We start from the raw sequence: 17,332 nt of genomic DNA, 5'->3' as shown, positions 1-17,332 counted from the left end.
CTGCCAACCTGAGGCTGAGTCGAGTGGAGGCGGTACTACTGAGACACCTCCAAACCGGATCGCTACCGAGCCCGGGACTGATGCATCGCATGTACCGAGACATACTCGACCAATAAAGGCAGGGTCTGTCGGAGGGAGACGGCAGATCACACGCACATCTTGTGGGACTGCATCAAAAATCCAGAGGAAACAAGATCAAGAACGATCCCACCGCGGCTCGAGGTCGCCGTGAAGAGCTACGACCAAGACCAACAGCTCTGGGCTGTCCAGCAGGTCCTCGGAGCGCTCAAAAGACAGGGACCCAGCGAGTCGGCAACGACAAGCGGAGACCTGCGCCGAGTAACGGCAACCTCGTAGACGACGTAGGTCCTCGTCGGGGCACACGAGCGCCCAACTGCAGGCACAAAAAAAGTTTGCTCCAATCCAATCCAATGTGCAAGTTTTAGAAAAGAATGGCGTAAAGGATGAATGCAGGAGCACTTTGTGAATACACTGGACCTGTGTGTATACTAGAGGGGCTTGCTTGTTCTTAAAGATGTTTTTTCTAATCTTTATTTCATCAAAATATTTTACAGATTTTACAAAACAGATTAAATATTACATCAACATTACTATTATTCTTCCTGGTACTTTTCTTGCTGCCAACAAAGCTAACGAGGCTCTCGTCTTCTCAGTAAATAATATAGTGAGCAGTGTACAATAAATTTCGATAATTAAAAAACAATTTATATATCATATGAATATTATTTATAAAGACAGTTAACTTATGCCTGATTTAATTACACAAATTGGCAAATAGGTGGGAGGAAACAGAAAACTACAAGGATGATGTATATTCCTCTGGCAAGTGAGATGAGTTCGTAGAGCACACGAGAGAGAGACAATGAGACATTATTCCAGCACCAGAACTCAAACTCAACTGATTCTTTATTTCTCCAGTTTTCAGCCAATTCAGCTCCTGCACCACTCATGGCATTGCCTGACTTCGTCTTCTATCCTAGGGCAATCGCATCGACGTCACTGGTGCTACTTAGCTCCCCCTCTAGAGAGCATCATAATCTGCAAACGATATCAGCATGTTTATGAAACTCGGCGGACTGAAGGGGCCTGAGCACTGACCGGAATGGAGACATTTCAGGCTGAATTGAGGGATGCGACTGTGGGAGTCGCCTCGCAGTAGGCTAGCTTCAGTGAGTCAAGTGCGATGGTGTCAGGTTTCCCATGAATGTCCACGACGTATGTGGACTCGTGTCTCTCCAGTATGGGAAGGGGTCCGAGGTAGTGTTCATGGAGAGCAGGCCGAACAGGTCAATAGCACACAAAGACGTGGGTTGTGTTTGCAAGGTCAGTTGAAACGTAAGGTGTGCATGCTGAAAGTGGACACATCTGTCAGGGTTTTAGATCCCAGAAGAGGTCACGAAGAAGGTGCACATTTTCGTGTGTAGACAGAGCAGCTGAAAGTGCTTGTGGTGAAAAGAAGTCAAAGATGTGCAAGAGTGACGTTAGCGAGTGCACCCTTGATCTTGATCTTGAAGGCGTCAGGAAGATGGAGTGGAGTACCATAGACGAGCTCTGTGCTCGAGCACTTGATGCCCGACTTCAAGGCACACCGGATACCCAGAAGAACCAGTGGTAGACGTTGAATCCATTGCAATGGCGTGCCATGCGCAATCAGTGTTGACTTGAGATGTCGATGAAAGCGTTCCACGAGGCCATTGGTTTGGGGATGGTAGGCGGCCGTGCACAGGAGCTCTTGAAAGAGAGCGGACTCAAATTGTTGTCCTCTGTCAGTAACAATTTTGGTAGGGCATACGAAGCGGGCAACTCGTGTTGTGACAAAAGCTGCCGCGACTGTTGCAGCAGAGCTGTCTTAAAAAGGCGTTGCTTCTGGCCAACAGGTAAACCTGTCGATAGAGGTGAGCAGGCAGCGAAATCCCTGACACTGTCGTAGTGGCCCAATAATGTCAATGTGAACGTCGAAACAATGATCAGATTGGAGAAACTGGTGTGCTGGGGGAACAGGATACCTATGAACTTTTTCATGCACATGCATGAACCCAGTCGTGTACATTGGCGTTCAACTGGGGCCATACGTAGTGCAATGAGATAAGGTGTTGTGTGGCACAAATACCGGGGTCAGCGAGCTGGTGCACTGAGTCGAAAAGCTGCTTGCGCAACGTGCTGGGGACACTGTAGAAGTGTCGCAGATGAGTGTGACACCATCAAAAAAGATATCGTCCAACCGCAGTGCTGTTTTGGATGAACGCAGTTGAAGGAGCTCAGGTTCACTAACCTGATCTGTGGTGAGTGTTTATACATCGAATTGTGCAGAACGTGCAGGTGGTGTCACGGCATTCACACGGCTCAAGGTGTCAAAAGGTACATTCTGTTCGCCGCTGACGTGTCGGATGACGGTGGAGAATTCTGATATAAACAAGGGATGGCGGATTTCTCGAGGCGTATGTGTTGACAACTCTCTGCAAAGACAATCATTAAGGGCTTGTGATCTGTGAAGATGGTAACAGGTCGGCTTTTGACGATATGGCGTAAGTGACAGATGGCGAGGTAAATTCCAAGCAACTCTCGACCAAAGATGCTGTAGCGAGCTTGGGTTGGAGCGAGTTTCTTGGAGAAAAAGGCAAGGGGTTGCCATAAATTGGCTGTGCTGGACGCGTTCGTCATGAGGGCCAGTGATGCCGTAGGGTTAGGATGTGCAAGAGTGACGTTAGCGAGTGCACCCTTGATCTTGAAGGAGTCTTCAGCAGCAGCATCCCAATGCAGCAAGGACGTCTTGTTCTTGTTGGTAAGGAGGCAATCCAGAGGTGCTACTATCGCAGCACAGTTCCTGATAAATCGGCGGTAAAAATTAAGCATGCCGAGGAACTGCCACAGCTTCGTGATCGTTGTGGGCTTGGGGAAGCTCTCTACTGCTTCAATTTTTTATGAATGTGGGTACAGTCGCCGACCGATTTTCCGGACTCCAAAAATTCGGACATGCCCGATTATTCGCAACTTTCACGTACGGTGGCACCGTCATGCGGCGGCGGCCGGAAATAATCGAAAGATTATACTCGCCGCTGGCTGCCGCCCGTTCGTGTAGCGTATTGGTGTTGTCTACCCTTTTCCTTCGCTTTGGTTGATGTTTTAACGCGTTCAAAGCTCCCGTGGGATCCTGAAGGGCACTTAACATGCTCAGAATGAGCAAACATAGAAGTAACCGTATTTGCTGTGTGCCGCAATGGGTGCCGAGCGGTAGTTATGCGGTAGGTGATGTGAGCCTTCACTCATTCCCACCGGCTGCGTCCATGAGGAAGAAATTGATTATTAAGCTGCGGATCGGCAAAGCTTTCACAGAAGCGATGAGAAGGTTTGCAGTGCGCACTTCATGGCGGAGGACTTTTTTTTGGGGGGATACGACAGATGAGTGACGATTCTGAGCACTTGAAATCGCGAATAGACGCACGTCCATAAGGACGCAGGCATAGCACTATATTATGTGCAGGGAAAGAAATAACGCGCAATTTCAGCTCAAATGCGTTGTCAGATGATTGATGCTTGCGTTCTTGCCACTCATGCCTTTGCGGCTACGTTGGAGCGCAAACATGCTCCGTGAAGCCTTGTACCTGCTTCAAAATTTCTCGTTCTCGTTCATGCATTCGTGCTCTGCAACGCCGGCTTGACATTTCACCATTTTCGAACAGAGAGACGAGTTTCTCATTTGTGCATTGAAGCAAAGTGACGCAGGCGTAGAGGAACCGGGAATTCGTACCTCGTCTGCCACTTCGATGCGTGGTTGCAACGTGTGCACAGGCGCGCATGACTGCACTCGTAAAGTAACAAATCCTAGTCCAACTAACGTTAAACTACTGTGCAGTGTTTGCGTAGCGAACCCTCAGCTGATCTGCGTGTATATTATTTTATAAAGATAACTGGAAGAATGAAGCGAGCATTACCGCGGACCAGTAAACATCGGCAATGTATCGCTTGATCTGTCTATAGGCAAGACGCGGTAGGACTCACGCAGGCTGTAAAACTACCGCAAGACTGTAGCTTGCACAGCACGCATAAAGCACAATAACTGAATTACAAGGGCTAACAGTTATCGTATTAGCTCGCAAAAGCGGTCAGATATGGTTGTTTGTTTATTTCTCGAGTTCTACATCCAGCTTTGTGAACACAGGCAGGGATAACTAGACAAGAAATTTTCGCACACAAAACGCTGCTTTAGGGCTGCTTTTCACGCCGTCGATGTAAAGGACTTCGGCCGCGCAACACCAGGAAGGTTTTTGTTCTCGACACGGTGGCTTATTCAAGTGGTCTAAGTAACAACTTGCACAGAGCACCACACCGTATAAAAGCTCATGGTACCCGTTCAACGAGGTAAAATTAATAGAATAGCAAATGGAAAGCACGGTCACTTCTCCTAATAACACCGTCGCGGTAAAACTGAAACCACAGCTCGTGTAGTTTGCTTCGAAGCCGCGAAGTTTGTATGCAAAGGCATTGAACAGTCACGGACGTCGACGTGCATGCTTTTATGCCGCAGCACACAAGATGACCACCAGCGTTTAGGACTTCCTCGCCTTCAAGCAGGCTTCGAATCCTGTGTTTTGCTCGCCCAATGTGAGCCATTATAACGATAGCGGGCGTGTAAATTGAAGATACATTTCAACATGACGACGCGAAACAACATGTCACTGAGCAAGACGACCGCAGCACTGCACCGACTGCTCTAGTTATAGTGTACTAGAATAATGTCCTAGTGACGCGACCGGGAAGGAGCGCACATGCCCGTTTCCGTTGACTCCACCAGGTGTCGCCACTGCGACCTTTTCTAGCTGACCTGCTGCTCTCATAATCGCTACTTTTGAGGCGGTCCGCGTTTCTAAGCGTTTCTTACGGACATGATTCTTCCATTATGACAGACAAGGATTGTATTTAACAAAGTATTGTGTAAAGGAAGTTTTTGAAGGCCACATCGATACTGTAGCATTGACAATTTCATCTGCTAGCGAAGCCTGGCGCTTTGATTACGCTCAGAATTATTCAAGTGACCCTCCCCCCTTTACTGCATGCTTAATAATTAGATTGTAGTGTGCTTTGTGCATTAAACCCCGGAATTTATTTTTGACTATACAATTGCGGGGGGGGGGGGGGGGGCACATACAAACTACAATGTTTCCCGAAATTTGAGCTCCTAAGAAATGCGCCGTCCGCCACATCTTGAGCAGATACTGTCAGAGCGACTCTTGAAGAAAGCCAGGTTAGTGCTTTTTCTTTTTTTATTCAAAATGCAAATGGCACAGCTATAAGGGAACCCTAAAGTGCACCTTCCCTAGACACCGAGCATCTAATCACAGTGTAACTATTACTGTTAAAACATAACCAAAAACACCTTATAGCATGGAGTTCTAGGTATATCGACTGAGCTAAATATATTTCGATGCCTGGCGTCTTCTTTCATTACACTTATTCATGTTCTTTGTGAAGAAATGTAGTCTGGCAGTGAGTTCTGCTGTCATAGATTTGCAGTGATCAGGGCAGCCAAGCTGATACTGCCGCCTTGCTTTAACAACATCTAAAACATCTAAAACACTGTCTACGTGCAACTTAAGAAGACTAAAACAAGTTGTGAAGTCTTTCTCCAAGTTGACCACAAACTGGTACAGAGGGGAGGCAGGATATAACAAACCACCGTTAATGTCTTTCATATGGGTAAATTCTGCAAGCCTCAAATTTCCTGCTGCCTCTTTGGTGATCAGTAGCAAGTTCAGGCAGGCTTCGCAGCCTGTCCATAGAGCCTGTCTTTAAAACGAACAATGCCGCTTTCAGAGCACCCGGATTACCACTGTGGCAGCCCGGAGCGTAGCAATGGGAGTCTGTCTTTCTTTTGGGCATCGTGCCTTCTGTGTACATGCAGAGGGACGCCTTCTTTTTCAAAACATCCACTGTTTTCAACCAGAATGACCACGTTGAACGTAACACGGCTCGAAAAACACACGGAGCAAACAGCTGCAGAGCGTGTCTCAGCCAGCCCGACCGGGCACCGGTAGCTAGAAAAAGGCGCAGCAGAGCCACCGGCGGCGGCTACTGGCGTTTGCTTCAACCGGCCCATTGCCTCTCCCTCTTGCTTGCGCCACTAGGACATTATTCTAGTACACTATAGCTCTAGTTCTTAATCTCTCGGACAGCCATGTTGGATTTAAGGTGGTGCCCCCTATAGGTCGTGAAAGAAAGCTTCGCGGTACCGCCATTCTCCCCATAGACCATAATGTATAACAACTGCCGAAAGTTTGGACACCTTGCAACCTCTCGTCTAATTTTTCGGACGCTCCTTGAGCCAACTCGATCGAGGGTACCATGCACCGAGTCTGACCGGCGCATAGTTCCATAGAGTTTCTCACTATAACACCTAGAGGGTAATCTGGCGCCACCGTCTATGAGAGTTTCTTAAGGGGGCACCGTGCCGTCATGGGAATGACGGTATACGTGTCTGCGAGGCTCGTGTTGGCTGGTGTTGTAAGAGGCTTCATCTAAAACGTGGATATGGCTACGCAAATAATGCGTTCTCAAAGTAAAATCTTCATAAAATGTTTCCATTCACGCATATTACACCTTTACTCACCCGCGATGCATGACCAAGCGAAGAAAAGCAAGAACAGACGACCAACTGTTTCAAAGCGGAGCGCGAACCTTGTCGTCTGCCCTCCAACTTTAGCGGCCCGCTGATACTTTTTACGTAACATGTAGTCGTACACACAATAACAAGCTCTCATAGTTAAACAAAACATGTTTTCGCGTAATAATAAAGCTAAAACAGCTTTTTACATGCTGTTCTAGTAGAAAATGAATCATTGTGACAGACGGAACGGTACTTGCCAAGCGCGTCTTCAAGGTGTCCCGTCTCTATGAGAACGATGCCAATCCGAATCCACAATATACCAGCATTCCCGTGCATACCACAGCGCAGCAGCGCCAGATTTCCCTCTAGGTAATGTAGTGAGAAACTCTATGCATAGTTCGACTTGCTGAACGCCATTTTTGTTTTGAACGGAGCTTCCTTGCTGCCCCAAGAAGTGGCGCAATTTCTTTCTCTATGGTGGCTCGTGAGAGAGTACTGAGAGAAACAAAAAGCGAGCTTTCTGAGAATGTTGCAGAGCGCAATTTGGTAGTGGTAGCGGCGGGGCTAAATGATGTGTTGAATGGTGAAGCTGCAAAAGTAGTGGAAAGATTAGCGGAGGGAGTTGACGATTTAAGGGCGATAGCACAGCAAGTCCAGATCGTGGTATGCACAGTGCCGGAGGTGCAAGGAAGGAACGGAGCAATTGCCAAGGACGTTGTGGCTGTAAATTGTGAAATAAGAAAGCTAAGCCAGGAGAAAGGATTTGAAGTGGCAGACATAAACAGAGAAGTGCATAGAGCAGGCTTTGGCGGAGGCTTTACACGAGATGGCATCCACTTTAATGGAAGTGATCATAAGCGTATTAGTCTACAGTTGGGAGCCCTACTCAAAAGAGAGAGGCAGGGAAGCCAAAAAGAGTACGCAAAATTAAATGACGCGCAAATAGTGCAAATAGCGGCTGGCATAGAGGAAGCAATAAAGAAACATCCCATGGAAAGGTGGGATTATAATCAGTTAGAACTACTCATTAGTACAAAAATAAAAGAGGTAAAAGGAGTAAACCGCTGGAGAGGAAAGGGGAAGCCACGAAGTTGGTGGAATAAGGAAATTAGAGAGGCCATCGAACAACGACGGGGGGCATCTCGGGAACACAGAGAAGCAAAGAGGGCGCAGTTATCTGAAGAGGAAATAGGCCAAAAATGGGAATATTATCGACAAAAGAAACAACAAGTGCAGGTCCTCGTCCAGGCTAAAATAAAGCAGTCCTCTGATCGCTGGCTGGCTGAAGTTCGCGATGCAACTAAAGGGGGGTCAAGAAAATTCTGGAATCATATAAGCTGGCTGGGTAAAGCTAATCACAGAAAAGAGGAACAGATTCACGATGCCGAAGGAAATTGTTTAGAGGGAGATGACGCTGTGAACTACATTGGTTCAGTTATAGCAGAGTCATTTAGGAAAGACGATAGGGTAATCGCCCCAAGTGAGGGAGCAACACAGAATAGCATAATAGAAAACAGCTTAGAATTGACCAATCTTAACTGGAAAAAGGCGGAAGCAAATGTTCCAAAATGCACGTCCGCGGGGATAGACGAAATTCCAATCAAGTTAATTAATGAACTTGGCCCAAGAAGCAAGGAAACGCTGATAAAAGCATTGGAGGCAGTCATAACAAATAAGCAAATTCCGCACAGTTGGAAACAGAGTAAAATGAATTTGATTTATAAAGGGAAAGGTGATAAGAAGAACATAAAATCTTTCCGACCAATTACGATAACATCAGTTATATATAGGCTGGCGATGCAGGCGGTGAAATTAAAAATGCAGTCATGGGTAGAAAGTAATAGAATATTTGGAGAACTTCAGAACGGGTTCAGAAGTGGTAGGCGCATAGATGATAGCCTGTTTGTGCTTACCCAGTGCATAGAAATAGCTAAGGCGGAAAATAGACCTCTGTATTTAGCCTTCCTGGACATAAGTGGTGCATACGACAATGTGAACAGGGAACTCCTGTGGAACATATTAAAAGCTGAAGGTATCGGTAATGAGGTAATTGATTTTCTACAGGAACTATATCGAGAAAATAATGTTGAAATAACATGGGAAGGAATCAAGAGTACGACAACTGTCGAGGTTCACAAAGGATTAAGGCAAGGTTGTCCTCTATCACCGCTGCTGTTCATGCGTTATATGATAAGCATGGAAAGAAGGTTACAACGAAGCAATCTAGGGTATAATCTGTCATACGGATTAGGCGAAAAGGTTGTGGAGCAACGACTACCGGGTTTAATGTATGCGGACGATATTGTACTGTTAGCAGATAGCCAGGAAGATTTGCAAACTCTGGTTAATTACTGTGGGGACGAAGGAGACAGTTTAGGTTTCAGTTTTAGTGCAGCTAAGTCCGGTGGGATGTTTTTCAACGATACAACTGATCAGGAGCTTACAATACAAGGCCACGAAATACCCCGAGTGGCCGAATACAAGTATCTCGGGGTATGGATAAACAAAGGGCAGATGTACACGGAAAAGCACGAATAGTCTCTAATAGCAAAAGGGCGAAGAGATGCCGGGATAATGAAACATAAGGCATTGTGGGGTTACAACAGGTATGAGGTACTGAGAGGCATTTGGAAGGGAGTCTTTGGTGCCGGGGCTTACTTTCGGGAATGCGGTCCTGTGTTTAAGGGCAGAGGTTCAGTCGAGACTAGAAGTAAATCAGAGAGCTGTGGGAAGGTTAGCACTAGGTGCCCACGGGAAAACCACAAACGAAGCAGTACAGGGAGATATGGGCTGGGCATCATTCGAAGCACGGGAAGCTCAGAGTAAAATCCTATACGAAAAACGTCTGAGGAAATTGGATGATAACAGGTGGGCAGCTAAGGTGTTTAAATACCTATACAGAAAGAGCGTTGACTCACAATGGCGGAAAAGAACTAGGAAGCTAACCAGTAAGTATGCGAGACACGAGGACGAAAAAGGACAGAGCATTAAACGACAGGTTAAAAATGCGGAAGGTAAAAATTGGATAAATTCAATGGAAAAGAAGCATAGTGTAGAACTATATCGATACTGGAAACAGCAGATCAGGAAGGAAGCGTTTTATGATAACTCAAGAGGCAGTGCCCTACTCTTTGAAGCTAGATCAGGATGTCTTAGAACGCGGAGCTATAAAAAGAAATTTAACGAAGAAGAAGACACATGTACTGTGTGTGGTAAATATGTAGAAACGATGGAACACCTCATACTAGAATGTGATGGTATCAATCCCGATGTCGATGCGGCCACAGTCACCCTTCCTGAGGCCCTAGGGTTCAGAGATGATAGTCATGTAAATAAATATGCGGTGGAAATTAGCAAAAGGCGATTGGAGGATTGGTGGCTCAAAAGCAGAGAGGTGACATAAGGTTAAAAAGGTAGGAAGACGTATTTAAAGAAAATCGAGAAATTCAATAACACACAACACAGATAAAAATAAAAGGCAAAATAAAAATCTGAGCATGGTGGCAACTGCCATCGCCCCGTTTCAAAGGGGACGCTCCTACCTTCCATCCATCCATCCGGTAGCGCTACTGGAAATCATCGTTTCTGCCTGGTTCGATAGAGTGGCCGTACAGCAGTTCCGGTTTCAGCTTAGTAAGCCATGTCAAGACAATCCAGCAGCTGATTTGTTTCTTTCGCGCACGCCGCTGCGTGCAGGCCACGTTTTTCGTTTGTGCGACTGGTGTCGGCACGGTGGTGTCTGCTTTGTGTGCTGTGTCGAGGTTTCGGTGATCCAACGCGGCGTACGGAAACATCGCGTCAAGTGTCTAATGGCACCGACAGTGCCCGCGCAGACTGCGCTGGGGAATGCCGGCAAGCGGGTGCCGGGAGGCCTAAGATTTGTCGCCTTTCGATGTGCTCCCGAAAATGTTCTGCCGAGACCTGCGCAGTGGTTGCATTGCAATTCCGGACACCGTCTCATTTGACAGTTTCACAGGTGCTGACACTGTTGTACTGACATGCGCAGATCTCGACGACGGCGATATCATTCGTCAGGTTTCTGCTGCACCGCCGGACGATGACTCCGAGTCGGAAGATGACGCACCATGTGCTACGCTGCCGTCGCATGCGGAGCGTGCACAAGCAGTGACTGTGCTTCCACAAACCTCTCCGAGATTCAGGCTTATCTGATTGCGCGTAAACGGAACAGCGTGCAACGGCACACTAACGATTTCTTCAAGCCTACTGCCGAGCCCGAATAAGTGCGTGGAAATAAAGGATTTCATTTTTTTTTTCTTAATCTGCTTTTTCGGACACCTGTTTATTCGGACATTTCCGCAGTCCCCGTGAGGTCCGAATAAACGGTCGGCGACTGTATACGCCATTGGCATAGAGGTAATATCCTAGAAACTCCAAGTTGTCAACACCAAACTCACTTTTGGAGACTTTGATGATGATGCCGTGTTCAGGTAGTCGTTGGAGCAAAAGTCGTAGAGGTTGTAAATGCTCTGATGTATTTGCTTGCTACCAACAAGTCGTCGACATAGGCAAAAACGAAGGGTAGTCCACATGTTACTGTGTCAATAAAATGTTGGAATGACTGGGCGGCGTTCCCGAGACCAAATGGCATTAGCAGAAACTCGAAGAGTCGAATCGGCGTTGTAATGGCCGTCTTAGGTATGTCTTGCTCAGCCACAGGAATTTGGTGGTAGGCACGGGCAAGATCAATCTTTGAAAAGGTGTTGGCGCCGTGCAGAGCGACGGTGAAAGCTTGAATGTTGGGCAAAGGATACTGATTCTGTAATCTCCACATGGCCTCCAGTCACCCGATTTCCTAGGCACCATGTGGAGTGCAGCTGCCCAGTTACTGGTGGACGGTGAAATAATGCCCAATTCCAACATGTGCGCAAACGCTGCACATGCAACTTTGAGCTTGTCCGGAGCAAGTCGACGTGGCCGGAAGAATGCAAGAGGTCTGGAAGCGACAATGTGGTGTCGGACGTCATGGCAGACAGGTTTTTCCCAGTTGGGTGGTGCGGTAAGTTTGGAAAATTTTGATAACAAAGCCGCGGAGGGTCCATTGGAAACCGTAACACAAGAGAGCGCAATCCGTGGTTTCTGGCACAGCAATGCCTTGCACAGAGAGATAGGTGGTTGTGTCCAGGAGACGTTGTCGTATGACATCTACGATGAGGCCATGGTGGGTGAGGAAATCGGCCCCGATAATAGCAGAACTGATGTCGGCAACCATGAACAACCATTGGAATGCTCTTCACAGGTCCAGATTAAGTTTGAGCAAGCGTTATTGAAATAGCGGAATGCGAGTGCCATTCACGGCTTGCAATTACAGAATGGGAGCAGCTGTGTGATCCGCTCATGTAACAGGTAGATTGCTGGCCTGTGCATCTATGTTGATCAGGGAGCCCAGTGACCCTAATGATGACGTAGAAGAGGCAACATGGGGTGGGGCCTTGACCGCTCATTGCCGTTAGCGGTAGGCCGGACGGTTTCCCGACTAAGTGGAAAGAAAAAGGCAGCGATGTGCTTCCGCATCAAAACGGGGGTGATGCCAGTAGATGGCTGTCTGATCTGCTGCACTGTAGTGCTAGCGCCCGCTGGATGGACTGCGTTGATGAGATTGAGATCGGTGATGACGACTGGAACGAGGAGAAACATACCTACGAGTGGTCGCAACCAGGAGCTCGGCCAGTCTATCGCACAGCTCAGTGACAAGGAATGTTGTCGGTGCTATCTATGGCCGGTTTAGAGGTGAACGCGCAGTGTGCGACGGTGACGCGGCATCACAGCTGTAGCCAGTGGAAGTGGATTGGCAACTTCCATCACCTTGTCGGCCAATGCAGTGAGCTCTGACAGACCTAGGGTTTAAGCAGTGGCCAGCACCATCTGGACTTGGGTGGGCAAGCGCTGAAGAAACAGTTCACGTACGAGAGCTTTGTTTGTGGTGGAAGCGCGTGGGCCGAGAAGGTGAAGCATTTGGTGCAGTATGTAACTGGCTTGGGCGTTGATTGCCCAGCTGTTCGAATGAGAGTAGCTGTTGTATTTGTGAGCATTCTGGCATAGCTGTACGATCCAGTATAGCGGCCCTGATTGCATCACAAGGCGACACTGGGAGTGTGTGTACGAACGAAATAAGAAGGTCGGCAATCTTGTCGATGACAACCGCTGGAAGTGCGTCGACTACAAGGAGGTACTTGCGGGTCTGTTACATGATCCGTGAGAGACTGAAACGGGCCTCTGCTTGGATGAATCACGGCATCGGGTTTCGCTCACAAAATTCTGGCAGGCAGATGACGTTCATGACAACTGCAGCAGTTGAAGTGGGCTCAGTGGCTTCTGGGCTGGTCGACTCTTGCTGGCGTTCGTCATTGGTGTTCGACATGGCTCCACTTCCTTTTTGTTTGGCACGTTTTATTAGGCAGAAGCTTCGCGTTGATCTAGACGTCCGCTCTCAACATTTGTAGAGCACAAGCCAGAGAGTCAACCAGACGTTATTCCAGCACCAGAGCTCAACCTCAACTGATCTTTTGCTCTTCGGTTCCCAACCAATTCAGCTCCCGCGCCGCTCGTGGCATCGCCTGAGCTTATCTCCTATCCTAGGGCGACTGCGTTGATGTAGCTGGTGCTACAAGTTATGCAATAAAAGTAGGGGAACCAGACGTACACCCCAGCCCTTGAAAGGTCTGAAAATTCTAACGAACATGTCACTGAGTGAATCATACAACAGGATGGTACTGAAAGAGCCAACTGTCATGGGAGGAGATGCCACCGGTCTGTTACATGTTACAACTACCACTGAACCAAATACCGAATGCCCGCATCTAGCGTAAAATATCACGTCTTGATCTGTGTCAATAATATATTTGCATTGAGTGCGCCTCTGACAGCAACACCAAAGCCCTTCCCCATTACTTGATTAAGTCACGTGACACACCTGAACAGTAGAACACCTGTTGGAACCAACAGTTTCGCTGGTGGAACATCCTAACAGCAAAATAGTGGAACTCCTTCCAGAGGCATAAGCAGGGGCCCTATAACGTAAAACTATTCCAATATGTTCCTGACGTCAAATTTGCGTAACCAGTGACGCAAGCACCAGGCAGTCACCCGCAGGGTTCTCTGAACAGACCAATCAAACGGTCTCCTTGTTCATAGGAGGTCACTTTTGTTTGCTTGAAGAATGAATAACATTGCCTACACTGAGCGGCTTGACTTATCTAATTGGCTGACAAGAGGCGAGGAGCACGCTCAAGTGGAGAGGAATTCGATAGGGTCGAGCCAGTGCACTAAAAGTCGATAACTGGATGAAGACGATGGTGCCGGCGTCTGCGATTGGTCCACTTTCCCTCACTTAGCATGCGGTGGCTGGTCGAAAATTGCGGTGGCATGCAACGGAAGCTTAAGAATGATGGTAAAACGGATCCTCAGCAAAGAAGAGGTGGCAGAATGAGGTTGTAAAAGTGCCGAAAGTGCTCAAAAATGTTACACGGCCACGCAAGAAGTCTTATTATGCACAAATAAACCCATGCTCTCCGGCAGGTGCGAGTAGCCAGCGCCTCAGCGGTCGGCGGCAGCCATCTTTTATTCCTTTCGGAATGGGGCAGCCTGCGACTATACAGAAGAAAATTCAGTTTTGTTCGGCATATTGATGCATCTTTATTGTGTACACATCATTTTGATGCGGCGAGTTTTCACAGTTTTGTGGCGCTGCGTGACAGGCAGGTGAAGTGGGTGCAGCCCGAAAACTTTTGACCAATAGCCGGGGACTAATGGCAAAAAGGCATCGAATCAGAAATAACTATTTTTCCTTTCTCGGTCAAATCATGCATAATCAGTGTGTACACGTCATATCAGATGGGTAGCAATCGCGGTTTTCGTGACGTCGCGTGACAGACAGGTGAAGTGGGGGTGGTCCAAAAATGTTTTTGACCAATCGCGGAGGGCTGATTACAGAATTGGAATAGAAAAGTTTGGAATAGTTTTACGTTATAGCGCCCCAGGATTCAATTTCAGGATCTTGTGTTACGGAGACAAGTTCCCTAGTAGGGCAAGACTACTGAGCGTTTATAGCACCATTATTAATAGCCCCCGAAGCCATACTTCAGTATATGTGCTTACATTTGTTAAGAAACTGGCGAGATTCATTTTTTTTCCTCTTGAAAGTCTCCAAATCCACGTATTGGCGATGAGCCCCAAGCTTGTTAAGATGACATTGTGAGCAGTGTCTCCACCCTGCAAACCTGTTTGGCATTGAGGCACCCCATTGGGGCATCCAAGCTGTGCCAGCCTGCTAGCGAGTGGCTGGTCTGGCTTTGTGCCAACATTATTACAGAAGCCTCCATCTCGCTCGACTCAGTGTCTCCAGCAGAACCTTTGAAGATCAAATTATTAATTTCCATATAAGCTTTGTTTCTCCTACAATACTCTCCATGACTGATCTCACAAAAATCTGTTGTGTGCATGTCTAGCACAGTGAAAATGGTCTCAATTTCAATGACCACATTACTAGGAGCCTGCAATGGCAGTTTTAAAGAACAACCTGGCACAACTTACCGTAGTGACAAAGTCCAGTCCCACTGTGAGTGACTTTACAGCTTTGGCTGAGTCCCCGGACTTTTCATAGCAGACACAGCGACACATCCAGTAGTCTGCGTAATCCATCACACTGGGCACTTGTTCTTCGAGCTGGTTGAGCCATGTCTCTACATCCTCTGGCGGATTTGACTGAAGAAGCAAGGAGGTGCACTATCAGTGCCATGGCATCGAAGAGGTGATTAAGCAATCTTTCAAACTTGAAACTGCAATGCCTTTCCTGCTGCCATCTCGGACAAATCTGCCAGTGAGAGGAACAACACAGTAATAACATACCTTAACCTCTTCTAGCCAGTTGTCATGATTTCGTGGCATACCGAATAAACAGGATGCCAGGGTGTCTACTAAGTTGACATTTGCAATATTCCCTGAGTGACACAGGAATTTGTTCTATGTTAACATGGGCTGACAACATGTCGCCCAATGCTGTCACTCTGTAAGCATGTCAAAAAATAAAAAAAGTGACTTATTCCAGTTTGAATAGTAAGGAGTAGTGTTGATTTAATTCAAGAGGAAAACAGATGGGCAGGGTTAATAAAATGCACAGTGAATAAAATATTTTAGAAGAAAATGGTAACACCCATTGCAAATCAAGTTGAACATTCCAAATACAAATAAAATGGGGCCACAGTGGCCACATTTCGATGGGGAAGAAATGCGAAAACACCCGTGTACTTAGATTTAGATGCACGTTAAAGAACCTCCGGTGGTCGAAATTTCCAGAGCCCTCCACTACGGCGTGCCTCGCAATCAGAAGGTGTTTTGGCACGTAAAAGCTAATAATTCAAGTTCAAACAAATAAAATGGAGATGCATACAGAAGCAAATATATTCAAATATGAGTTATTTCTATCAAGTGATAGCAAGCAAGCTGATTGGTATGAGGTGCAAACTGTCATATGTGAGATTCTCAGCAGCTGGAAAGTCAAACTCAAGGGTCCTGACGTAGTTTCAGCCCGCACAGAATGCCTCAGTGCTGCGTTTCACTGCTTTAAAGGTTTTATTTTGGTTTGGATAAGAGTCATCTGCATCTCGGTATCAGCCAATAGATTGTTTTTGGAGCTTAAACTCCTTCAAAGAAGCGGCGGTATGCTTCTTTTCCCGTTCACTCCTCAATGCCTCGGCCCTTTATGTTCTCATCCTCCTTTCGTCACGCATTCGCCCCTACGGACCGTTTAAGGCATCCTCTTGGTCAGTTGCACAGTCAACATACGATTTTTCGGACTCCCTAGGGGCCGCGAGAACGTCCGAAAGAATGGATGCATGTCAAAGGGCTCAAATCACCACAGGCATGTCTGAAAACTCTCTGAGGGCCTACCTGTACACTTATTAGGCATATTGGTGCTCATACTGTGACAGGAGACGGCGGGTGCACGCGTGTACAGTTAAGAAATACATACCGTGTCCCGTGACAATTGCCCCTACCCACGCTTGCTAAGCTTCACCACAATACGTTGTTTATGCTTCACTGCGCAACATTGTGTATTATGGCACAGCTGACTTTCGAGAACCGGCATTACGCAACGCGTCGCGCTTTCCGAGCTTCCAAGCCAATCGCAAGGATTACAAAGGCGGAGTCTAATTCCTTCATTGAAAAAGATTACTGCTGTTGCAATGAGAATAATCCTGGTCCCCTTGTTGGCAAACGCAGCCGTCAACAGGAAGCTCATTGCTGCAAGAAGCAACGGGATCGATATCTGCGTTCGCTTTTGAAACTTTTCAGATACAAAAAATTACCGACGATTACGTTACTTCCTAATGCGAAATTTGAGCGCAGCAAATAAGCTGTTTCACCTTTTGGATAGATTGAGGCAAAGAAATCGAGCAACACATGTATGCGCTATCACAGAATTTTTTTTTTTATTTTTCACACGTATTCCTTTAACAAAGACTCCACTAACAGTTCTTGACAGTCATGAAGGAAGCTTTGTGGTCGGAGAAATAGACTGATATATGTTCGACTTGGTACACCAATGCTTGATTCTCAAAGACGAGATGTATACAAGTGCCTCGCGAGGTTGTCACAGCCGTGGGGGAAGCAGAGGCTAAGCGCCGCCGCCGAGAAGACCCTGCCGTTCGCGCCGCCGAAGCGGAGGCTCATCGCCGCCGTCGAGAGCAACCA

The 17,332-nt window shown here is 47.2% G+C and overlaps 1 protein-coding gene and 1 long non-coding RNA gene across 5 annotated transcripts in view; one reads left to right on the top strand and one right to left on the bottom strand.

The window, feature by feature from the left end:
• LOC142578593 (uncharacterized) overlaps positions 1–17,332 on the bottom strand; it is a 66,273-nt gene that overhangs the window by 14,274 nt on the left and 34,667 nt on the right. For 3 of the 4 annotated variants that reach the window (XM_075687986.1, XM_075687988.1, XM_075687987.1), the window contains exon 8: positions 15,173–15,343. In XM_075687986.1, the coding sequence (XP_075544101.1) occupies positions 15,173–15,343 (171 nt within the window). Of the gene's footprint in view, positions 1–15,172; positions 15,453–17,332 lie in introns of all 4 variants that reach the window. The other variant, XR_012827266.1, reaches the window with a different exon arrangement.
• Positions 1–17,332, top strand: part of LOC142578595 (uncharacterized) — a 39,045-nt gene that overhangs the window by 15,445 nt on the left and 6,268 nt on the right. The window lies entirely within an intron of this gene.

Source organism: Dermacentor variabilis, chromosome 4 (assembly GCF_050947875.1).
Source record: "Dermacentor variabilis isolate Ectoservices chromosome 4, ASM5094787v1, whole genome shotgun sequence".
In the NCBI taxonomy this organism is placed as follows: Eukaryota; Metazoa; Arthropoda; class Arachnida; order Ixodida; family Ixodidae; genus Dermacentor; species Dermacentor variabilis.
Note: the sequence above shows the minus strand (reverse complement) of the source record. Positions and strands in the feature narration are given on the sequence as shown.